General features: G+C 43.5%; 1 protein-coding gene across 3 annotated transcripts in view; it reads right to left on the bottom strand.

Annotated features, from left to right (window-relative positions):
• Positions 1 to 25,909, bottom strand: part of LOC116323773 (nectin-2-like) — an 84,736-nt gene that overhangs the window by 20,469 nt on the left and 38,358 nt on the right. Inside the window, exon 8 of one of the 3 annotated variants that reach the window (XM_031744211.2) lies at positions 14,204 to 19,303. The exons of the other annotated variants lie outside the window; for them this stretch is intronic. Within the exon in view, the coding sequence (XP_031600071.1) occupies positions 18,735 to 19,303 (569 nt within the window). The 3' untranslated portion in view covers positions 14,204 to 18,734. Of the gene's footprint in view, positions 1 to 14,203; positions 19,304 to 25,909 lie in introns of those variants that run through there. 3 annotated transcript variants of the gene reach the window in all.

Here is a 25,909-nt window from a genome sequence, read left to right as displayed (position 1 = left end):
ACCTTTGTTCCCCATTCTGACGCTCAATTTGAAGTTCAGCAGGATGACTTGAATGCATCTTCATGCCTGAATGCTTTGAGTTGTTGAAATGTGATCGGCTGTAATGAACAATAGTTGAGTGTACCAGTGATAAACAGGTGTATGAATCCTAACTATGAACAGGTAACTAGTTTGTTAAAGTTTAAAATAGTAATTAAAATATGTGGTCCTAATAGACTAACAAGGAACCCTCTGAGCTTAGACTAGACTTTAATGTTTTTAACCCTTAAACACTATGTCATATTTGATACACAAGTTTTTGAGACCTCTACATAATCAATGTGTTTTTCTTTCCAACAAACCTAAATCGTTAAATACATTTTTAAGCAATAAACAAAAAAATAATATTAATAACTCAGATGTACCAAACATGATGCAAATTGGAAAAAAACCTTCAAATATGCAAATTCATAATGCAAATTAATATTTAATGAATTTTAAAAAACTGTCAGAATGTTCAATAACCACTCCATTTCCCAAAAAATCTGGCAATGATGTCATGTTTCAGGCTTTAAAGGGTTAACCCGTTTCAAAACCAAAACAAAACTAAAAACTATTAATTCACTGTAGTTGTTTATGTGTTTATGTGAGGTTCATTTTATATTCTTTGCCAACTCCCCCTTTTTTTTTAATGTACTTCTGCTATTAGAATCATTATTGTCCTGATTAATGCCTGGCACCGTAAAATGTAATTAAATACTGATGATGCAAATTAAGTTGACCAAACATTTATATTTTCTGATGATAAATATATGACTTGACTGAGTAATTGCTGTTGTGCTATTTTAAAGCGATATCACGGATAACAGCGCAAGCGAAGCAGGGGTCACGGATATGTTTGGACTGAGTATTTAAGAGGTTGATGGAGTCACTTATGAACACTATTGTAGGTTTTTCTCTGCCTCCCGAACGAATAATGAAAAACAACACTTGCAAGGCGAACCTTTCTGCAAGGCACTTCACAACACTTCAGTGATGCCTACATGTCAACAGCTTTCACTCAGCGGGAATAATGTCAGTTCTTATGGAACAGTGGCTTGCCGAACCCCGTTTCCGGTTTTGGTTAAACACACCTATAGGTCGGGTTCCTCTCGCTCCAGGTGACAGGTGTGTCACAGCGGCGTGCCGGGAACCCGGTGATCTCAACTGACAGAATGAACGACCGGTTAGTCAGCTCGCCGTCTGACTCACCGGGCGAAAGAATGAGAGCTCACTCACCGTCACGCTGACTGCATCTTATAAATGTGGCTCTGTTCTCAAAAGATGAAAAGGGTGGATGTGTCACTCTCAGTTTACACAGAGGTACACGCGGAGATGCTCAGACTTACAGAGACACCCCGGCACCCGAGATGTAGATTAGACATGGTATGTTTATTACCCTGTGAGCCACAGAAGAAACCAGCGCCGAGACCTCCCTTCATTTGTCTGTCAGTAAAGACACAATAGGACAGTCACACTTTCTTTGATGCACCACTCTGGAATGTTAATCACCACAGAAACCCATTATCTTCACATCCTCTCGGTCCCTCCCTCCATTTGTCTTCCTCTTCTTTTTAAAACCTGACAAACTCTATGCTCGTTACTAGAAAGTACCATTGTTTCATTGAGCGCACATGTAGAGGGAGACAGAGACATGAGGCAGAGGAGATAAGAGGAGAGGCAGCAGAGAGGGAAGGCCTGCCTGCCTGACTGCTGACATAAATTGGGGATCATAAAAAGTGTCGTCCCGGAATTAATCTGCGAAGAATGAATAAAGTGAAGTACCTCAGGGAGAGGTGTGCGTGTACGTGTGTGTGTGCATAGGAGCAGGGAGTTATTCTTGAATCCATAATGGAGACAACAATGGAGAGAACACGAAAAACACGACTCCTAAAATCATTCATAAAGCTTGATGATCTAGATTCACGAGGATGTTATTCGTCCATTCGCACATATGCAAACGCACAACAGAGATCTATTCTCAATACGTGGGGATGTTGTGCCTCAGCTGTGACATACTCCTCGCCCGTCTTTCTGCTGCAATGCCTACAGGAAGTGCCACATACATCATGAATTTTATGCATAAGGCTGAATGTCAACACTGATGCATAATTTTTGCAGTAAAATGCTAAATGTCACCAAACACCAGGCTCTGTTTCGACTGATGGCGAGGCTCGTTTTACCAGCGGACGTGCTCGCAGCCAGCAGTCGCCACGCCAGCCGTCACACCAGGACTGAAAGGCTACAACTGTACTTTGCGCAGTTGTGGCAGCAGCGGCAGAGCAGGCGACAAGGGAGATTCGGGGACAAGGAGGGTAATGAAAGCAGATTCGAAGGAAAAGGAAGCAAGACGAGAGGATTTTTTTTCCTCCACATTTTTACTACTTTTTTTTTTTTTTTTTAAACAAGCATTTGCAAATGAAGTGGAAAATGAGGAACAATATCAAACTCTTACACATGATTTAATTTCTTAAAGCATAATTTTACCCTTAAGCAACTTGAAGGCTTTAAAACTTCCTGCCTGACATTTCGTTTATCTTTTCCCTCCTCTGAATTCCAGGCATGTGAGGAATATCGAGCCTGGCATGTCTGGAGACTTTTGAATCTCCACTCACATTTGAAATAAACTTCGAAGAGTCAGAACAATGTTTGGCTGCACAACATGAGTTTCGAATGACTGATCCACTGGTGGGGCAACAAAGTTCAGCGCTATAAGTATTAAAGGCTCCAGGAGTTGTAGCGATTTCTAACCAGCGAGATAGTTTTGGGTTTATCTGGCCACATTCTGCAATAACCCTCTTGGGTTTCTTTGGCCATCAACAGCTGCAAATCTGTAGATGAGGCACAACATTAGAATTTCTATATAATTACATGCAGTTCATTACATTTGTTTAGATGTTTTGTATTTATAAGCAGTTTTGCTTTGTCCATGCAGCCCACATGCACACAATCAATCTCAGTATGCAAATTATGAAACTGTCTGCTGTACTTGCTGACAAACCTGGCAAGTCCCAGGTCGAGGGAAGCATAATTATTTCCTCAATAAACTCTTGTCAGCAAAGATGTTATAGCTACAGCTGAAATGTGTTTAAAGCAGGGCTAGACGACATGAGTTTGGCATCACTGGACAAAAAACTGAAAAAAAAAAAAAATCCATAATAACGTTTGAGCATATTGTAATTAGTCTGAGGGATGACTTTACTCCTGCATGTCTAAAAATCTAGGGCTTGATTGGAGACTTTGGCCAGTTAGTTCTTTTGAGATCTAAACAGGTGGATCTTGTTATGAAAAGGGGAGGGAAGGAAAAACTTTTGTTGGCTCTATTTGGTAAGCAGAGGATCTCCATCTGGGGGGAACAGTTTGTGTTGACTGAGTTTTAGTCATACGCACCAAAGTGGGTTCCTTTGATAGGAAAAAACCAGAGGAGAGAGCTGCAGAACGAGGTCTGTGCAATTCAAATGAAATCTGTAAACTCTTTGCCTGCAGGACTAAATTACTGGGAGGAGGTGGACTTTGGACACAGCTTGCCTTTCACACCCAGCTGATTCTGATCATCATCTCCAGATGGGGTCTGATATTTTTTTTCTTTTTTTGGAAAATCACATGGCGGTCTCCATGCATTTCCTTCTTGCGCTGACAGATGCTGAGATATCCAGTTTGTTAATTCTAGGTGTGAATTGTACATGAAAATTGCATTGAGAGACTCAGCTATCTTTGAAGATTCATCGCCCTGGTGCTCTGGGAAATACACAGCTATAAACTGTTTTTATAGGTACTGCATAGTTAACAGGCTACACTTAAAAACATGCTTGGATAAAAAGCTATGTGCATGGCTGGATATCAGAAAGGGTAAGCAAAAAAAAAAAAGACACTTGAAAATGATCAGTTGAACCCTCAACAATTTCTAATACATCATTCTTACCTACTTTATACTCATTACAGCCAAAGGCAAAGGAAAATAAACACACACACACACACACACACACACACACACACACACACACACACACACAGAATGTGAGGACAGAAGGAAGGAGAGGACACTGTGAGAATAAGTAGCCAGTGAAGCAGTTATACAGCTTAAAGTCTTCCTTCAAGGCAGGAGACCACCAGCTGAGCTCCTCAAATGAAAAACCACACTATTAATATGTATGCAGTGAGCTGGCATTGAGTATTTTTTTTTAAAAAAACAACTACATTTACCGGGAAAGACAGGAAAAAGGAGGAATGTCACATATGCATAGTCACGTGCACAGCACCAGGTAGTTACAAAGAAATGTGATATTCTTTACTTTTAAAGCGCAAAGTCTTTGCTTTTGACCTTTAAGGTTGAAGGGCTGAGTAATAAGAAGAGGGGCAACTCAGCCAGGCCTGCCAGAGAGGCTGCTGAATGAAAGATAAAGACACAGAGACGGAGAAAGTAAGAAAGCAGGAATGTGAAGGCACCGTCATCTCATGTCGCCCTCCCCGCCCGGCTACCCCCAGCTGCTGTTCTCCCTCCTTTTCTTGACCGTTGTCACTCATGCTTCCAATCACCCCTAACCACTTGTGCTGCCATCCAATCCCTTCGCTTGCTCTCTCCTTCCTTTTCTTTCCCTCCTTTTCTTCATCCACACAAATGAGTCAGTGAAACAGGTCAAGTGTTACAGAATTTCCCCTCCAGCTCAACCTGCCTAATACAAGGCCTGGCTCATTGCACCAAAACAAGTAATACGCTGCCTACTCACTGAGAGGGGGGGGGCTCACACATACACAGAGGGATACCACCAACACACAGCGAATATAGGCTCATGCATATGCAACTATTATCCACATGTACGCCAACTCGCACCACTAAACATCAAATTCATCTTCTATAGCAATATTTACCATTTTCACACTACCGTTTGAGTCAAATTTCTGCTGCTTATGATCAACAAAGACTTTCGGAGTCTGCACGGAAAGCAACACATGAGACACCAAAAGATGTTTCTTCGAAATAAGAAATCATTACGTGTCATACGGAGCGCTCAGATGACTGCATTTGCAGAAGTATTTTCTTGGCCCAGCTTTGAAGTTTAGTTTTTGTTTTATTTTAAGTTCTTTCTGCTTGCACTGCTTGTTGCTAAAAGAAGCAAAATGACAATAATGTCTTGGTGTTTTGCAAAACGCAAATTTCTTACACCTCACAGACCAGAAACAATATACAGATAAAACAGAAAAGATAAAAAAAGTGGTTGTGGTTATATGAATAAGACAGCAAATACTGCAGTAAATACGCCACAAAACCTTCTAGAAACCACATTTATGCTGCTGCAGCCTTACTACCTTTCTACCTTTGCCACCCATCAACCCTAATGAATAGCAATTGGGAGAAGAAAACCCTGAAGCACTTGAGTAAAAGTAGTATTAACAGAGAGACAGCAAAGTAAAGGGTCTTAAAATAGGACAAATCACTAGAAAAAAAACAACTTAAGTTAACACACAGACACACACACACACTTACACTTGCCCTTTAACTGTGCCAGACACACACCATGACAAACCAGGTGCTTGACAGAGTACGCAACTGTGTTTGCTCTGCAGGCAGGAGTGTGTCATGATACTGAAATGCAACAGCTCCATATATCAGGATGGCGGGGACCTATGGAGGATAAACGACCTGCGAGCAGTACCTGGAGAGTGTGTGTGTAATATACAGATAAATAACTGGGAAATGGAAACTATAGGATGATACACAGTCTCCAGAAAAGAGTGTAAACCCAAGTGCTAACAACACAAGACGATAAGCAGACCAGAAGCACGGATATTGGACCACAGCAAGCAGTTGTTTATAAGAGTTTCGTTTGCCTGAATCCACCGGGAATGGTTGTCGTTTGGGAGGGTAATGACTTAGGAAAACTGAAATGTACTGGAACATAAATTAATCAAAAATGTGAGCCTTGCATTCTTGCACCCTCTGAGTGCTCTGTGCCGTCTATTTTTTGCCATTTATACCCTGTTGTTACCTCACAACAAAAGGAGTTCCAGCTCTTAGACACAGTGAACAGACCATAATTCTCAGCGGCTGTTTCCATTTGCCGCTCCGGTTAAATCAGAGGTGTGAGGCTGCGATGAACCTGTTATTACTGTCAAGGTGGCAAAGATCACATCCATGTTTATGTGAGCGATAATCGACTTGTGTTTATAAACATTTCACGTACAGCCCCCCGAGATGCCAAAAGCCAAATTTGAATAACATTTAATTTCCTTCGGAGATAAGACCCTTTGTCCATTCAGGACCATTTTATTCCATCACTGCCCTAAGCTGACAGTTAAACGGACAACGGAGGGCGCAGCGGTGCTGTGCTTCGCATGGCAATGCTGAGCTATTTTCCAAACTCCGATGCTTTCTCCCTCTCGCTTGCTTGCATTAGACACTAAAGTGTACTTTAGCAGTGAGTCAGAGCTGTTACCCATGATGCCTTGGCTGTGGGGTTGAGTGACAAGCCATGTAGTTGAAATCACTGAGGACTCTAGAGTAGAGGACAAGTTAACAAGGGGCCAAAGACATACAGGAGACCCCCTAGCAGGTGCTGTAGTGTGGTCAGAGATCATCATACTGGCTCACACACACCCACATCCCCACACTCACACACTCACAAGTGAAAAGGCCTTTTCTTTTTATAATGCCACCTCTCGGCTCAACCGCAAGTGATGGGAGATGTGTTGGAAATGAGAAAAGAGGAAGTGGAGTTTTACACCCCAGTACGAGTTGGACGGCGTTGCAAGAGCGCACACACACCTTTATCGTCTGGTGTGGACTAAAAGCGAGGTACGTTTAGTCCACAGCAGACGATAAGGAGATAGGAGTGCCGGAGAAGAGGATGAGGCAGAAGAAGTGATTACAGGAAAAGGAGATGTCTCGATAAGATGACAGACACATGAATGAGGTGTCAGTCTGTAGTTATAAAAGAGGAGCCGACACATGCACATGAGCACACACGCGCACACGCTTAGTTTTGTTAAGGTCTGACAGAGCTGTCTTCGGTATGTATTTTACAAAGAAAGCAGAAAAGACTTGAACCCTACAGGGGAACTAGCCAGCACAGATAACATCACTCTGGACTGCTGATGAAGGCTCACAGTCTAGTCCACTCCATCACTTCACCATACTGTATGTATGAGCAGACCTGTATATACACAGCATACAACCCACAAAGCCAACGCGAAAAAGTATAGTAGGGATTTTCATAACGTCAACCATTTCTCCCAAAAAACACTCAATGGTGATTATTCTGACTATGAAACTTCAAGGGGATAAACATACACGGCAGCATGAACATGCATTGTGTTCCAGCCCTGAAAAAACATTTATAGTAAACTCCCACGCTGAAAAACAAAAAAAAAAACCTACATACATTTGCATGCATGCTCTTCACCACCAGGCAGACCCACATCTGCACAGCAGTTACACATATAAGTGAACAAGAAAGCAAACACACACCATTTACTGTGGACTTCGTTGTCCCCAGAAGAATATCTCATGTCCCCAAGACCAAATATTTACAGACTTACTTCATTTTTATCTCCATACTCATCTTGCATTCTGTATGTTTGTATCAGAGTGTGCAAAGACGTGCATGTGCCAGTGCGTGCATGTACTTTGTAGGAGCTGCCTGTTGAGACGGTGAATTAAACAGAAAGTGCATTTGATCTGCAAAACACTCCAGGGCAAATACACACACACAAAAAATAAAGACAACCACACACACACACAGGGGCTTGCATACAGCATCAAAATCATTTCCGTCACAGAATCTATTCTTAGGAGCAGCAACAAACCATTCTTTCCCTGATATAAATCTCTCTTATTCATCCCCGCATAGTCATGCACGCACGCACACACACCCCCCAGACACGTGCGCACTCACTTCGCTCAAAGCTACGCTCCCTGGTGGTCATACCGCATTCACATAATGTTCTTTGTTTTTATTTTCTAGAACAGGATTTGTTCCAGGTAAGTCACAGCATGAAGACCTTTTGGGGCTTATTTAACTCACGAACATGCATGCACAACACACGCTGGAGCTTTTATCTGTGGTGGTGGCTGTTTGTGCAGGTGTTTTGAGGTCAGCGGCGCTCTCTGAACGTCAAAGCTTCGTATTCCATGTCTCTCTCTCTCTCTCCATTGCGTCCTCAGATAGATGCATCCACACCCCAGCACACACAATCTGAACAGTGAGAAGTTAAATCAACACAGCTGCAACAACTCAGCCCTGATCAGCCTCCACCCTTCACTAGGCCATCTCCACTACATCTTTAATCAAGCTACTCCTCCCTCTCTGTTCTGCCTTTTGCCCTCTCGCTCTCTCGATCCTCTGACTCCATCCTCCTTTCTTCTCTTCTCCCGCTTTACTCAATCTTGCATTAGTCACTGTTAAATTTATATACCTGCTAGCTCTTTGGAGCTTCTGCCAGTGCACAGGGCTTCAGAGCTCACTCCTCCACCTCCTATTTGCTCTCCTCACATCATGCTCGTTTTGCCCTCCATCCATATTGCCACATCTCACTCCCCCTCTCCTTGCCCTTCTCTGCCCTCCCAGCGTTTGCACGTGCATGCTCCACCCTTAGGGAGAATCGTGTGCCCAGCAATGCAATGCAACTTTCCAGTTACCTCCAGCTGCGTCAGCACGGGACAGAAGGAGTAAACGCCAGGGGCCTCCTGGGGAAACAGGAGCATTCACCTCCCCCTATCTGTCTGCCTGGATTTTTATGAGAGTGTGTGTGTGTGTACGTATGCATACAGTAGACACACATGTGAACACAACTGCATGACCAGAAGCCAGAAGATCGGATGTTATCATTTACCGCTTGTGGAAGAGGAACGATATGATTTCCAATTTCCTGTTATTTACAAATGTGGTTTCCTCTGCACTCTGCTTTCACCTTGCGTGACATGATAATATTCTTTTAGAGGAAATACTACATTTGCCATTCAGGTGCTTTTAAAGCACCCCCTCTGGTTTGAAAAATTCATTACTACAGCAGGAAGGTTATACCTTGAGACATTTTTCTTTAAGTTGATGGAAAACGCATTTTCACTTCAAACTGCAATTTCCTTGACATTTTAAGTATCAAATAAACGGCTGTTTCTGGTGTGAGTAGTGAATAAGTGCTCGCTGCCAGATCCAAAACAAACTCAACTAAAGTAAGATGCCAACGAGATTAGATCCCAATCCTTCCCACATAACAAACATCGCTACCAAAGACACCAGAACCTGTACCACCGAAAAGTACCTCAAGCCAGTTTAGCATTCAAACTACAGTGGTCGGGCAAACAAATTAGTCTCTCCACATAGCGACTCCTAAATTATGAACAAGCCCTGAATTTGTCACAAATGGACTCAGACAGTGTGAAATTAAGAACTCCACTTGAGAGATTGTTTTAAAAAATATTGATTCAAATTTCATTGTGATAAAACAAGGGAGCCTGAGAGCAGCCAGTATCAGTAATCTGTGGGTGTGTGTGAAATACTGGAATTCAACAAGTATTACCACGATAGACTGTATATGACTCAGACTTTGTACACTCACTCTAAGAGTTTAAGCACTGAATCAATAATTTCACATCGTATCTGGAGATTGTGATGTCAGGACTGAAATATCTCAAAGATTAGTTTGACTGCCTTGACATTTTGCACAGATATTCATGGTCCCCAAAGGAGAAAAAAAAGAGATCTCGCTGACTTTGGTGAACCTCCTGACTTTTCTCTGTGCCAGCATGAGGTTCACATTTGGTTTTGAATTACATGTCCTACAAGCGACTGAAAAGGTTCTCATTAAATTTGGAAATAGAAATGGACTGGCATTTAGATGGAGCTTTTCTAGTCTTACTGACCGCTCAAAACATTTGAGACTACAAGCCACATCTGACCACACTTTATTCTCATGCTTTAAGCACTTTATCTACCTCACGTCCAGGGATGATTTAGGCTCACCAGTTAACCTAACGTGCACCTTTTTGTTCTGTGGGAGGAAGCCAGATCGGCCACAGGAAACCCACACAGGCAGAGGGAAAACATGCAAACTCAACACAGAATGGCCTCAGCCAGGGGCTCGAACCAGGACCCTTCTTTCTGTGAGGTAACAGTCGTAACCACTATGGTGGCTGTTGGGTGATAGACAGGAAATGCAAATTTCCAATCAAACTTGACTGCACTTTGCAATTTGCACTAATTCAAAAAAGTAATATTCTATAGTCACTAGCTAAACCAAGCTAGTGCAAATGATTAAATAAATACTAAATAATGCTAAATAATGGTAATATCATCATCAGCGTCTTATCAAGGCTCCTGCCAGTGATTATTTCCATCCATCTTCTTAACCGCTTCTCCCGTTCAGGGTTGTGGGCTTAGCTGGAATCTATCCCAGATGCTATGGAGGATTTGCCAGGTTATCACAGAGCTAAAACTTGCTGATTTTACCATTTTCAATCACTACTTAACTTACTGTAGTATGCAGATCTATGCACTGCAGGAGGAAGCTGGAGTACCTGGAGAAGGCCCCTGCCGGCTGGAGGGATCGAACCTAGAACCTTCTTGCTGTGAGGTAACTGTGCTAACCACTATGTTGGCTGTTAGGAGAGATAATGGATGAATGACTTTTATCAAATCTATAAAATAGTGAGAGCTGAGAAGCAGAGAATCAGCCACCATTGGGTTCCACATCTCCAGTGAAGCTAGATTTTACACACGCGTTGGTGTTGCTTTGCTTTTCTCACATCTATTAAAGATTTTTACTCAGCAGGTGGGCACTGAAGATTATTGTTACGAATTCAGTACCTGGTCAAATGTGACCACAGCCTCCGCTTCTCTTCCTGAGTTTTGCCGCTGAATAACGGCGTGAAAAACATGGAAGCTGACCTTTGGAGACAAAATATAATCACTTCATCCTGTTAAATTCTTTGAAAACTTGTCACAATTAGCATGCAAATATCTTCATTTGGAAAATTTGTTTTGTAAGGCCACACTGACCTTTGACCACCAAATTTTCATCAGTTCATTTTTGTGTCCGAGTAAATGTTTGTGGCAAATTTGTAAAAGAAAAAAAATTCCCCTAAGCTGTTTGAGAGATATCATGTTTACAACAATAGATGGATGTACAGACAGAGAGACGACCTGAAAGCATAATCCATCCTGTCACAGCTATTACTGGTGCGGAAGCATAGGCAGCCAATCACAATATAGCCTAAGGTGAAGTCTTTGACTTCGGCGTTTTGTCAAAAACCCAAAACATATTAAACGTGCTTTTACATCAGACAAAGATAAGCAGCAAATCCCCACAAAGCTGCAGTGTTTGCTTGATAAATAACTGATAATTTTCTGTCAATCAAAAAATCATTAGAGCTCTACTGTACTCATTAACTTTAAGCTCAGAGCGCTGCTTTGCAGAGAACACATAGCTGTAGACTCTTGGCTGTGCTCTTATTGTACAGTAGGAACACACAGGGAAAGAAAGCGGACAAATTAACAAACTTTAGAAAAAGTAATCCAAACCCAGAGACATTGCCACACACTTGTCATCTATGCCAGAGCTGTACTGCTGCCATCTTCATGTCTTGCTTTCCTCAGGGGGTTTCCCTCCAACAATCTGGTCTTCAGCAAAGAAACGCATGCTTGGACTGGGTTCAGATGACTGACTTGGCCACTGAAATACATTCCACGATTTCAACATACAAACTCATTAGATTCACATTTTGGATAATTGTCCTAAAACTGGAGGGCTGTGAGGAGTAACAGATATGACTCAAAACCAGAATGCAGAACCCAAATATTTAGAAACATCACTCTCAGCTATGAAATGAGGCAGTTAAAGATCTGGTGTTTGCTAGAAACCCTCGACTAACTATAAACACACACACACACACACACACACACACACACACACACACACACACACACACACACACACACACACACACACACACACACACACACACACACACACACACACACACACACAGCTGGAGGTCTGCTGATTCACCACAGGCAACAGAGATAAAAAACAGTCACTTTAAAGCTAATAGAAACACAGACCTACTTTCATAATTGAGGTTAGAGGCAGACTTGCTTTAATCCCTGTGAAGGCCCAGGTCACCACATCCATCACTCATACATCGATGCAGCAGGCTTGGCCATTCATCACTCACTCTGGGATTTATTAGTCAAGTCTGGAGCTTGAGGGTGAGAGGCTAAGTGATGAGCATTGTATTAGCAGTTATCAGCACAGAGAGAGAGACCAAAGTTGGTCTGTTTGCTAATCCACACACACACACCCAGATGATCGGAGTGTTTAATCAGAGCTGTGGCTGCCAGAGCTGGAAGTTAAATATACAGCCATGCACAAACATTGATGTGTCAAACAGTACACACCACAAAAGGAAGAAGAAAAAAAAATAAAAAATCTGATAACACTTAAACACTTTCACACACACAAACATCCTGTGGAAACCCAATCTGTCTGAAACCAGCATAGCACTCAGTGGGTGCCTAACCACACGAACAGACTTGTTTAGCACGCTGGATGACCAAAGAACACACTTTACAGGCGCACACCCACAAACAACTTGTTGGGAACAGTGCCACTACCAGCCAGCCGAGTTGCCCGGGGGGCACCGCACCATGTCTCATCGTTGAAAGCTAATGTTGAACGCAGTGGTAGTGCCTGGCATAGAGCTGTCACTTTGACTCCTGATCCAGGTTATTTGCTCTGAGCGCTAATAGGCCAGGTTCTGCGTTACGGGGTCACTTCATTCACATGATGGGCATACTTTTTTTTTTTTCCTCCATGTGTCACAGAGAGACAAAAATGCATGCACCACACAGGCTTTTATTACTAGCTGTGGCTTAAAAGCCTTGCTGCTGCGTACAGTGTTTTACATTCAGCTAGAAAACCAAAGGAGTCAAAGTGTGTAAGTGTGTGTAAGTGTGTATGTGTTTGTGTGAGAGAGATAGTGAGCGAGTCTGTCTGTGTAAGTGCTCTCTATCTTGCCAGCCTCAAATCCAAAGCAATTAGAGAGGCCAGATGGTGGGCTGGACTCACAGTAAATAGCTGTGCATTGACAGAAGAAGCCTGCAACAAAAATGAACTGTGACAAGGAGCCAGGATGACACACAGATACATGACGGCATCAAAGCACCAGGCAAACACCGAGGACTCGCTGCCATAACTGCCATATACCAACTGTCACCATCACGGGCACGTTAAAGAGCAGAATTTGCTTGTGTCAATTTTTGTTTCGTGGGGAAACAGCAGCGCTTTTTAATGTCCAAACTAAATGAGGCAGGTGCATATGCATGCATCAACACACGCACACAGCATATTTAAGCATAAACCTACACACAGCTAAACCTCTGCATGCCCTCTTGTTGAAATTTGACCAAACCTGTTTGGTTTAGGCAGAGCTCAAACAATGCAGCCTTTGAGAGGCGCTCCATTCACCAAGTTTCAGCTTGGCCTGCACATTCCCCAACTGAAAACACAAGCTGCCTCCCTCCAGGAAAACCACTGAAGCTACATGCTCACATTCCTGCTCTCTACCCTTTTCTCTACGCTTGTACAGCTTTTACATGAGAACTGTTGAAACTCTGCTGAATATAATAGTATTCCTGCACTCTGAAATAGGAATGCATCAGTGCTTTCATTATCTCCAGGCACAGGTGAAACACCTAATAGAAAAATGTGCCCTTTAAACAACTACAGCATCTGCTACCTAGCCGTTACTAAGGCAGCAAGTTTACTTCTGCCAGCCAAGTCACATATACAAAACAGAACGGGAGGAGGTGGAGCTCAGGACAATTATAAACCATGAAATGGCATCTCCTGTTCCTGCGCTCAGTTTCCCATAAGCCTGTTATCACACTTCTGTTGACACACACTCACAGATTTATCAAAAGTGAAACGAGACAAGCAGCCAGACCAGGAAATGAGAGTGTGGGGAGGGGGGGGGGGGGAAGCAGGGGTGTGTCTGAGATCTGAAGGATGGGTGACAAGAGACTGAGAAGCTACTTCATATCCTGATCAATTAATCTATAAATCTAATCAGTGTGAATCAATGACTGGCGTTTCTATTCAATCTGGGTGCTCAGTCATCCAGCTAACCTCAAGTGTTAAAGAGACATGAAGGTAAGAAAAAGGAGACACATACCACACACAGCAACACCGGAACATTTCAAAAATCAAGAAATCTTTAATAGTAACTGAATACGGGAAAAAAAAAATAATCTAGAAAGACATGACAAAAATGGTAATACCAACTCTAATCTGTACTTTTTTCTTCTTTTTAAGACCAAAATAAAACTCAAATTAAAAAAATACAAAAAAGAGAAAAGAAAAAAGAACAACTTTACACAAAGCAGTCAATAATAAAAAGCACATTTTGGGATAAGACTGTTTTGTTGTGTGTTTGTATACAGTTTCACTTGTATAGAAGAAGCACATTTGCCAGTTTTGGCAGCAATCACAGCGCAGCAGTCAAGAATAAAGCACTCATAAAACATAAATTATAAAGCACTGCAAAAATAACAGAAGAGAGGAGAAGCGGTAAACAGGAGAAAATAAATCCTTCATGCGTGCTGTCACTGAGTAATACACAAACGTGACACCATAAATTAGTAATTCTTTTTTCTGCTACATATTTATATATTTATACTATGTACACCGGAAGGTTCTCTTTTTTTCTTTTTTCTTCATTTTTTACTTAATGCATGTGAGATGGGACATGTTAAGGCTTTGATTACTCATCAGATGTTTGGAGCCAAAGAAATAATAAGAGAATGTTGCTTTCTGGAAAAAGAAAAAAAAAGGAAAAAGAAAATATCGGATATTCTGACTATCTAACCTTGTGCTAGACCCGGACCAGGTTTGCAGATTTCTCTTAAAAGCATTTTGTCTGACAAGCCTTACTTGGGCACTGAGGTGGGTGGCAATGGGATGTGCTTGTGTGTCTGTGGAGGCGGTCGCAGTAGCAGAGGTGGCTGAAGTAAAAGAAAACATTTTGGAGTCTAGTTTAAAAAAAAAATAAAAAAAATGCGACTCTTCTAAAAGCATTAAAAGGGCTCTGGGAGGGGGAGGAGGTCAGCGCGGTGGCATTTTTATGAAAGCGATATTTCCCTCTGCAGAACAAGACCAGAACGGACAATTGCTTTCCTAAAAAGCCCGTCTCTGTGACACTGGGTGAAAGGTGTGCGTCTCCCCCGAATGTGTAGTTGTTTATGTTCTACACAGTCACTGATTCGGGAACAGGCTGGACACTTTGGGGGACAGAAAGCACTGGAGCAGGGGGACACATCACGGTACAGCTCTTTCCACACTAACAGAACTCTGTATGTGTCCTGACAGAGCCACTGTGGAAGAGGCAGAGAAAGACGAAGTGTGTTCTTGTGTGTGTGCAGCTACGCGAACACAATTGTGTGGGCTTGTGTCAGGAGATGGCAGAGTTGTCAGGTATAAGGTGTCTTCTGCACAGTTTGGCTGTGGGAGTGAGCATAATGAGACTGACTGAGGGGTGTTTGTGTGTGGGCGAATGCATCTCAGCACTCTGCGAATGTATACGTACAGTATGTGTGCGCGCGCCGAGTGAGTGTGTCTTCTCGAAATGCACAATAATATCTTCGGTTTGCCAGTTTTCCATGGTGACAAAGGGTGGCTACTCAAGTTACAGTCCAATGGCAGCGAGAGATGTCCTAAAGCCTGCGAACACACTGGCACACAGCTATGCACACACACACCGAGCGCTGACTCAACAGACCGTTCCTTGTGTCGTTACGGTCTACCTGATGAATTGAGTATTGTGTGTAATTTTTTGCATTGTGCAGAGTGTCTGTCAAGGAGAAGGTGAAGCCAATTGTCTGCAAAGAAATGTGTGCTTATAAATGCAGATAAAGTTACCTTGGATAAAAGAAATAAACAAAAATTCAAGCATATGCATCCCCTGGAATCAAATTGGCCCTTGGATAAACTAAACTCAGTCAGTTCAGTATGTTATAAAACACCCAAACTACTGAGGTATGCGTTAGGTTAAAAATTACATTCTGAATGCCTTCTGAGGTTTAGCCGACCCACAAATGCCTTCCTCTTTACTTCCATAACATCGGAAACACTGGCTCCATCGATCTGATATTTACATTTTCATAAATATCCACATTTTCACAAGAAAAATAAAGATGCTTACGTATATAGTACACAGATAGCTCACACCAAAATGTACATACAACATTTTTGTCCCTTTGTCAGTATTCTTTTTTTTGACCCCCCCCATTCCAAAAGAAAAAAAAAAAAACAAGTGTTGCACTCATATTTCTTTGTATTGGTGACACATACAAGTGTAAAAATAATACATTTTCATATTGAGTGGCTGTGACAAATCAGCTGCGTTCGGCAAATTTACTGTACCCCAGGTTGGCAGGAGTTGCATTTATGTATAAGCTAAGGCCATTAGACGATAATCCTATTGAACACACTGGCTTACAATATGCTAGACGGTGCTCAAACACGAAGCGCTGTCTCTATTTTTGTCATCTGTCTCTCTCTCTCGCCACCTCTCTGAAGGTTAACAGCCATCACAATGGCAAACAAGGTCTGCCTCGCCCTGTACAGATACTGGGTGAGTGTTTCTCTCACATCTGCAGTTCAAGGTTAAAAAACAGCCACGATAAGAAAGGCAAGCACAGTCATCTTTGCCCTTAGGAATGGGTCACCCTGCATTTGCCCTCATGACCTGCAGCAGAAGCCAACCCATTTCTTAGAAGGTCCTTTACAGGAGGTCAGGTACAGTCATCAAGACCCCATTCATTGGATTCCCAGTGGGTCCAAGGAGAGCTGATTAGAAGGGCAGGGAACGCAACGATTAGAGGAGCTTCGGTTCTCTCTACGATTGTCCATCACAGTCGCCCAGTGGCTATGCAGATATGGTGACGCATGCAAATGTACACACTGAGCCTCAAAGACAGCGGTGTACAATAGCCACGGAGTAATATTTGCCCGAGCGGGCCTCCGGTGGCTCGTTAAAAGGATAAATTAACAGTCAGGAGACAATCAGCCCTGAACCTGCATCATAAAAAGGGCCATTTCGCCGCATGTTGCCTGTTAGTCAATATGACTCCCATAGCTTTGCTGCGGATGCAACCTTTTATGTCTCCCGATCAATTCACTACATTTAACAACACTGGCTAATGGAAAGAAATATATGATCTCATTGAAAATCTGTCTAACCTAATGCCATTGCACTCTGGAGGTGGGGCTCTCGTTACATCTCACCATTTACTAAAGCGGGAGAGGCAGCTGGGGTGTCTGTGCAGTGGAGTGAACATGGCCACTCCAGGTGGATTAGTCACTCCTGGCATGTCAGGGCACACCGGGCTGGAGTAGAGTAAGTGGGGTGTCTGACACATCAGGAGCGGTAAAATACTACTTTGCTCTCGGTAGCCCTGACCTCAACACCGCCCTGGATAAATCATAAACTCCCCATAAACACTGGAGAGAAAGGGAGAGAGGGATGAGGAGAGAGAGGAGGAGAGACGGAGGCATGATGGAGAGATGGAGGCGGGAGGGGGAGAGGAATCGCCACGTCATAAACGATAAGTGGTGGCAATCTGTTGGTCCCGGCTAAGCGAGCGACTTCACGGCTCATTACCAATCAAGCTCCTCCTGTCAGGAGCGCTCTGAATAGATGAGGATGAGGAGGAAGAGAAAAGAAGAGACGTGCTCCTTTCTAGTCCTCCTGCCTCCTGAATCCCTCTCCCCATCCTTTGACCCTGTCAGATCAGCTACACCTCATTCCCTCATCTCTTGTTTACCGTCTCTTACCTCCAGGCACAGTGCAAAAGTTTGCTTGTGAACACCTTGTTAGGAACTTGGTTCAAACTCTCAGCAAACTTACTTTGTTAAAACCTAACTGCTTTTCCATTTGCTCGGCACACAAAGACCTCATGTTCTATAAATTTTTGGCTAAGTTCAAATTGAGAGTGTCTACTGCCTGTGATAGTTGGCAGAGTTGTTTTGAGAAGAAGGCAGAGAGAGCAGAGCGAACTCACCAGCAGACATAAGCAAATACATTTTTACTGTCTCGAAATTACCTGATGGTTACCGTCTATACTTTCAAACTGACTCATACTGATGTCCTCCACTTCCCACCAGGTGTCACAGCTCAACATGTTGGCAAAACAAAAAGTTTCCCACAGAAGTAAAGAGATTTGCAGGCAGCAGGTAACTGCTTGACAACTTATTCCACTGCTACTGTTTTAGTGAAGATAACAGCGAATATGCAAGTGAGATGCCTCCTCTATAGCCAAGCTTGTAATCACATTTCCATGAACCTACTCCCACATTATATTGTTTCTCTTTAGCCTGTCTGTCTGTCAATAGGCAAGGTCCCAGTGATAGCAAGAGCACGAGCAGAAGCGGTGGGAGGCATGTTGTTCTTTTCTCCGTTTGATTTTTAGTTCTTAGGGACCACATAACAACAACAACAATCCTTTTACAACATCCCACCACACCCTCTTTTCATTCTGTCCACTGTGATTAATGATAGACTATATTTAAAATGGATTTTTTTGTTTTTCAAAAATAAAAGTGGTATGATTTTCTTTTCACCATCAAACAGGGACAAGACCCCAGAGCCATAAAATCCTCAGGAGGAATTCTCCAGCTCGCCTTTTTGCCTCCTCCTCCTCCCCCTTCCTCCAATTCCTCCTCCTCTATACGTAAACTGCAGTCCGTGAGATGACCGAGCCATCACGCTGGGACTCCATGTCATCATCGTATTCTCCAATCATCTCCTGATCGCGCCTTGAGCGAAGTGAATGGATGGGGCCACCAGGATTGTAGTGATCGTAGTTCTCTGCTTCGTCAAGCTCATCAAACTTCCTCTTCTCCGCGTCGTCCAACTCGTTGCTTAGCAGGATGTCTTGGGCAGTGGGTGTGGTGCTAACAACTTCAGGGTGGCCTCCCATGGTAATCAGCTGGTGGTTGTTTTTCTCTCCAAGGGCCTGAATGGGGGAGTTCTCGTTGTAAACGTAGATGGGGCCGTTGTTGTTGCCGCCACCGTTTCCCGCACCTCCATTTGTGCCGTTCTTGCTCGCCTTCTTGCCGCCCCCGAATATGCGCGTCTTCATGTCACTACCGCCATTGGCGCGGTAACCCTGCTGCTGCCTGCGCCTACGGGTGACGAGCACGGCGATGAGAGCGGCAACCAAAAGGAGGGCCAGCAGGGAGCCAATCACAGCTCCCGCCACCACGCCAGCATTGGATGGGTTCTTTGGGGGCTCTGTAGGAGGGAGGCAGGGAGGGAGAAAAACAGGGAAGAAAAAGGATATGGTTGAGAAAGGGGAGGAAAAAAAAAAAAAAAAATCAACCAGTGGAGAGGAAGAGAAAAAAAAAACAAAACAAAAAAAAAAAACCAGCCACAAAAAAAAAAAAAAAAAAAAAAAAAAAAAAAAAAAAAAAAAAAAGAGCAAGACGGCAAGAAAAAGGTTGGATGATGTCAGTGGTGCTGGTCTGAAATGTATGCAGTCAAGTGTGTAAGAGTGCTGAGGTGTCAGTACAGTCAAGTGTGTGTGTGTGTGTGTGTGTGTGTGTGTGTGTGTGTGTGTGTGTGTGTGTGTGTGTGTGTGTGTGTGTGTGTGTGTGTGTGTGTGTGTGTTGAGCATCCTTCTACTTTGACATTTCCTCCTCTCCCTCAGAGCTGCTCCTGTCCCCATTCCCACAGCCACGTCACAACAACGTCTCAACCACAACCACCCCCTGTGTTGCCCTTCAATACCCAGGGTCTGTCCAGGGACCACCGCAAATCAAAAGGCAAGGCAGGGGGTTTAAAAAAAAAAAATGTGCAAAACACACACACACACACACACACACACACACACACACACACTTTTATTAAACAGCATGGATCAGTGTGTGCAGAGCAGAACAGGTGGAGGCCGTGCAGGGGAGGAGGATAATGATGAATGGAGGAAGGAAGGGTGGAAATTAGAAGAGGAGGAGAAGGTGGTGGTGGTGGAGGAGGAGAAGGTGGTGCTGGAGGAGGAGGCGGCGGCGGCGGCGGACTGAGTGAGTGACAAAGCGACACAGCGGAATGACAAGTCTTCCTGGAAGCAGTGTATGAGGAGCGCGGGCACAGACTGCTGCCCCTCTCCACTTCTGTACGCCACAGGCACTGGTTGAGTGCGCATCAGTCTTATATGTGGGTCCATTTTTCCTCTGGCATTACACATACACAAGAAAAATAAGCCACTTAAGTTCATTTTAATATTGACAAAGGCTTTGTTAGAGTGCAAACTAGCTCAGGAGGCTATGACTGAAACTAGGGCTCTGCAATCAAACACACAGCATCCCTGTTTGTGCGTCTTTGTACAAAAAACTCCAGGGATAAGCAGTGCTGTCTAAATCAGGGTTGTAAAGAGGTCCCATGTGACTTGTCAGTACTCTTTTTCTGAACTTGTACTTTCTCCTCCCTTGATATTCTCCTTCAGTAATACTAGTGCTGTATTTTAAAGCAGGTATTTCAACTGCAACAAATTCAATTGCTTCTGCATGAAAGTCAGCTAACAGTTAAGACTGAGGCTGTGTATTAAATGAAACGCTTCCATTTGTCGTGTCAATAAAAATGCACGAGTCAGTGCCGATATCCAAGATATTCTAATGTTCCAGTTCAGACAGCTATAAAGAAACGTGACTAAATGAAAACTTAAATTCAGGAAATTCTAAAATCTTTTAGCCGTTTGTGTCATGAGCACAGACTAGCCTAGACAAGTAACACTATTAACACAAGCAGGATGTTGCTGCTTTGTACGGGCTTCGGGGGTCATGAGTTCAGGGCTCTAAGAGCTTTCAGGGACTCTGACAACTCCCCACAAACACAACCTGTGACCGTTTTCCCATGTGCTGCAGTGTCATCTCTGACTCAGTGGGCAGCGAGAATAAAACCAGAATAATGTTTGCATTCGCTGTACGGCAAAGCACTTTGAATAGAAGTGTTCTACAAACGTTAAAGGGAATATGCAGACGACATAACGAGTGGGATAACTCAGACAGGAATAACAAATTAGAAAGACAGCTTAGACTTTATTCCGTAAGCTGTTCCTGCAGCATGCCTTCTTGGAAGATATAAAAGTAAGCCTGCTTGAAGTAAGAAGGGAAAATGATGTCTTAATATACATTATTCCTACTTTTACAGGGTTCAAAGCATTCACGTTCATGTCTCCGATTTTTTATTTATTGAACTCGTTACTTCGTGATGTCTCAGAATGAAATTAAAGGCTTTCATGTTGCTCTTTGTACAACAATGCACTTTGTTGAAACATGATGTAATGGAATAAAGGCCGTTTGTTATCTGTCACTCCAAAGTGCTACCTCTCCACTCAGGTTTGAGCGCATTAACTACAGAATAAAACCAAATAAACTGCGGTGAGAAAATGTATTTTTAATTTCAGACTCTGGCAGAAAGTGATCAAGAATCCTCGGTTAAGCCGAACATCCTCTCTTGCCGCTCTTGCATTCCTTTCCACACTCTGCACTTTCACCAGCTGCGGCAGAGGATTAACCGGTAGACGCTGCCGTTGAAATCCCTGCCTAAATTCGAAAGTAGCAAATCAGCTCGATTCTTATTGTCGTTTCCATTTGAAATCCAACAGAAGCCGGCCTCTCTTGTTAACTGTACAGAGAGCTGACAGTATTACTCGTGTAACACTGATTCGTGTCAAAAGAGAGAATGGTAGTCTACTGCTGTCTACACCTGTGCTTCACTCTTTTCTTCCTCTCCTCAGTTCTGCTACCATTTTCTCCATCTCTGCCTCCACTTCACTAGCTGTCTCCTGCACACACTCCTTCAGCCCTCCAAATCCATTTTCCCTGTCCAATTTGCGTTTGTATTTCTGTCATGTGTTACTTCTCTGTGCTCTCCTCCTCTGTGCTTCACTTTCAACATATGCCTAGGGAAAGAATTAATAATGCGGGTACATTTTTCTTTCCTTTCGTTCATCTTCTCGCACTACTTTCCCCTTGCACACTGATCCCCATCCCCCCCAACTCGTATTCTCCGCCAAGCTGTGCTAAACATTCCCCTTCACACACACATGAGAGTGAGAGCTAGCCCTCGGTGTCCACTTGTAACAGGAACACAAGAAATGCATTATCACCTCCGACTCCGTGGAGCTCCACCACATGCTACGTGGTGAAAATCTCAGTGCCAAGTTTGGGCCCGATGCTGCCACACACTGCTGTCACATCAAAGGGAATTACGCTGAAAATTAAATGCAAATTCTCTCTGAATTCTACTCATCTAATTATATTTAATGTGCAACTCAAGTCAGTTCTTAAGAGTCTTTTTTTTTTTCAAAGTCTGCGCTGGTAAATCCTTTTGTGGATGATACATCATGTTTTATTCTACCCTTCTGGAGACAACATTTAAAAGATTCAAAAAAAAGAGATGTAAAGGAGCCATCACAGACTCGCAGTGCAGACTCAGTCACAACCTTACAAAGCACCAGTGGAATTTATTTGAGTGAGTGACGAGAGGACATCTCAAACACATGCTGACGAATGAACCAGATGAAAAACTGCAATATGCATGCTGTGTAGATAACGTGGGGAGAAAACCAAACATGCAGTAAGACCCCCCCACCCCCATTAAAATAAATAAATAAATAAATAAACAAATAAATAAATAAATAAATAAATAAATAAATAAATAAATAATCACACACAGAGAGACACACACCATACTGTGGAAGCCAAAAAACAGCATGGTCCTTATGAAGTCATGTCCAACACAACTGTAAGCTCCAAGTGACCGCAAGTAATGAGAGAGATGGAGCAGAAGTAACGCTTGCTGCAGCCTTCCAAAGAACATGCATGGTCTCATTCACATACATACATACACACACACGCGCCCCAGTATGGTCATCAGCGCTCGGATGTTGGGTTGGGCTGCACCTAGAGCATCCCTTAGTAGTATTCTCTGTCAGTATACTAAGTTATTGAACACAGCTGAGTGTGTCTGTGCGAGTGTGTGTCTCCAGAAATGTGTGTGCTAATTAGGGGTGGGAAGGGGGCCAGTTGCAGGCTGGAGGGAGACTTGGCTCCATCAGACCTGTTCTCTGGCTGTTTTCGCATGGCCGGAGACACACAACGACAGACGCAGACAGATACAGGCGCGCACACACAGACACACTCACACACTCTACCCCATGGAGGAAAATAGCCAAGCCCCTTTGCCCTTGAACTGTCTCCTTGGATGAGTCTGAAAATGGGAAAAACGCACCGAATTGGGAGGAAATCTCTTTTCCGTTTAACTGAAGAGCCCTTCAGACCATGTGGGGGATTCAATCTAGAGCATTTAACTTTTTTGAGGTTCAGCTGAGCCACCCCTTTAAGGAATGATGAGGGAAAAAACCAAGAAAAAAAATGGATGGAATCTGGGTTAGCCACACAAGAACCCCCCCTGAGAGGAGCCCAGAACGGAGGGATGGAGGGAGGGATGGAGACTACTAAGCTGTGATTAAGGAAGAGCTACTGGTATTTAAGAGTTAAGCTTAGAGAGAGAAAGATAGCACAAGCATGAGATGGAGAGAGGGAAAATGCTGGGGGCAGGAGTCTCTTTTCTGAGCAGGAAGATCAGCGGCAGACTTGCGGAGGCTGAAAGACAACCTGAGAGAGATAAGGAGGATGAGGAGAGAGCATATGCTAACTGAGTGGATGAGAGATGCAATGAAAGAGCAAACTGCAGTGAAATAGATGGCATGGGAGAGATAAATCGAAAGAAATGCAAGAAGAGAGAAGGCTAGGATGTGTTTGCGTGCCTGTGTGACTAAGCAGCAGGATCGAAGATGAGAGGAGGAGAGGCAAGGAGAAGAGAGGACATCCATCCCTCTTGCTGCCTCCATGTGCACAGGACAAGACCGAGGGCAGAAGGCACGAGTAAGCACACAGACACACTAGTGTGTAAATTTGTGTGTGTCATGCAGCTGTGGGGTAAAGGGGAGTGGGGGGACCTGCTATGTAGCAGGTGCTGGCCATTTCACGCCTGTCGGCCCCTCTTAGCCCCGTTTGTCTACACACGTTCACATTAGCATCCACAGGTCTGAACTGCAATCCCATCTGAAGGCATTGCACATCTTTCTTAGACTCCTTAATTTCTCTTTAATAGTACCGACCATCTTTCTTCATGTGCACTTCTCTCCCTTTTTGCTATCCAGAAACTTCTTTTCCTTTGACACTCGCTTGTTGGTTTAGTCACCTATTAAGTGTTGGCAATTTTAGCTCGCGTCTTATCCTCCTTCTCTGCCAATGAGTAAGAGAGGAGTAGGATGGAAGGAGGTGGTGGTCGGTAGCAAGGGAATAAGACCAACTGTGGGAAGTTCAACGCGGGTAAGGAACAAGCAGACCCAAAAGAAAATGAAAGAAGAGAAAGAGGGAAGTGGGATGAAGAATGGGGGAGGAGGGAAAATGTAGGATAAAAGACAGAGCAGGAGAGGAACGGATGGTGGAATTGAGAAGAGAAGCAGCCAGGAGCTGAAGCAGCAAAGGGTGACTGATCCGCTCTGAGAGGCTTGGAGACGGACAGAAACACACGCTACGCTGAGAGATAGCGGAGGCCAATAGGGGTGGAGATAGGATGCAGTAGCACATGATTCCCATGAGAGTTTTAAATGCTGTCAGCATCGCTTTCTCTCTCCATTCCTCGTGCCCTTACTCTCTCCTTCTCTGACTGAGGATTGCATGCTGGCTCTGATTTATCTTGGTGTGGCATGTTCCCCATCTTTGTAGTCTAAAAGCAGCAGCCTCTTTCTCCCTCTGCTCACTGGATCTTTGTATCTCACTTGCTTGTGTCTTGTAATACTCAGCAGGAGATGGTGACATCCTTTTGTGCTACAGAAGCCACTTACACTACCTACTGTATGCAGCAGTACAGAATGGCCCCAGAGGAGTGGTGACGCATGCTGTGGCACCATAAGGAGCCAAGGGACTTGACGAAAGATGTAGGGGAGAGTGAGAGAGAAAGGAAAAAATGAAATCAGGAGAGACGGAGCAAGAGGAGTAGAAGAAAAAGAAGAAGAAGAAGAAGAAATGAGGCCATGGAGGAGCTGGGTGGCTCTTAAGATGTAGTCACTCTCTGCCCATCATGGAAAAGGTTTACCCCGATGTCAGCAGAAAATCACTTCCGGCTAAGTGCAGGCTGAAGAGTGAAGGGGGATGTATTTTGTATGAGGTGAAATGCAGAAGTGAACACTGTTGAAAAGGGTGGGTAAAACTCTCAAACAGCAGCGACTGGACTGTATGACCTGCTCTGGAAGGTTCTCTCCAAGTGCTTACACCTGAATACATGCATGCATTTCACAACCTGCAAACATATACCCACACACACCCAAAGTATTTTAGTTCATGCATCACTGCAGCCATACTGCAGACTATTCTAAAATCCACCACACTGCAAAGTGAGCAGTATCATTTCGAGTCAAATGTGTCACTTTAAGTGTTTTCAATCATATTCACAAAACTTATTATTTTAAAAAGTGCTTATTTCCTTTGCTTTAGTGTTTCCTGTTGTTACTGATGGCACAGTGTAGGGCTGAGAAGCAGTGGTTTTTAATGGTCACAACAAAGAAAACTAGAATAAGAAAAAGTAGAAGTGAAAATATCTATGGGGACCGTCTAGCTCGTGTGCAGCTCTCACAATATTGAACTACCATGAAAAACCTTCAGAAAAAAAAAAAGGTTTGCAAATGCCAAAAGATGTACTAAGCAGCTGACAGACCTTGGGTATTGATAAAGCATGGAAACTTTGATAATAGAGTTTATTAAGCGCATGCAAAGATACACAAAAAACTAACACGCACTCTTAAAAGCAGAGAGAGGAAGGGTTTTTATGAAG

This window comes from Oreochromis aureus, linkage group 11 (assembly GCF_013358895.1).
Source record: "Oreochromis aureus strain Israel breed Guangdong linkage group 11, ZZ_aureus, whole genome shotgun sequence".
Classification (NCBI taxonomy): Eukaryota; Metazoa; Chordata; class Actinopteri; order Cichliformes; family Cichlidae; genus Oreochromis; species Oreochromis aureus.
The sequence above is the reverse complement of the archived record's forward strand: the minus strand, read 5'-3'. Positions and strand labels throughout refer to the sequence as shown.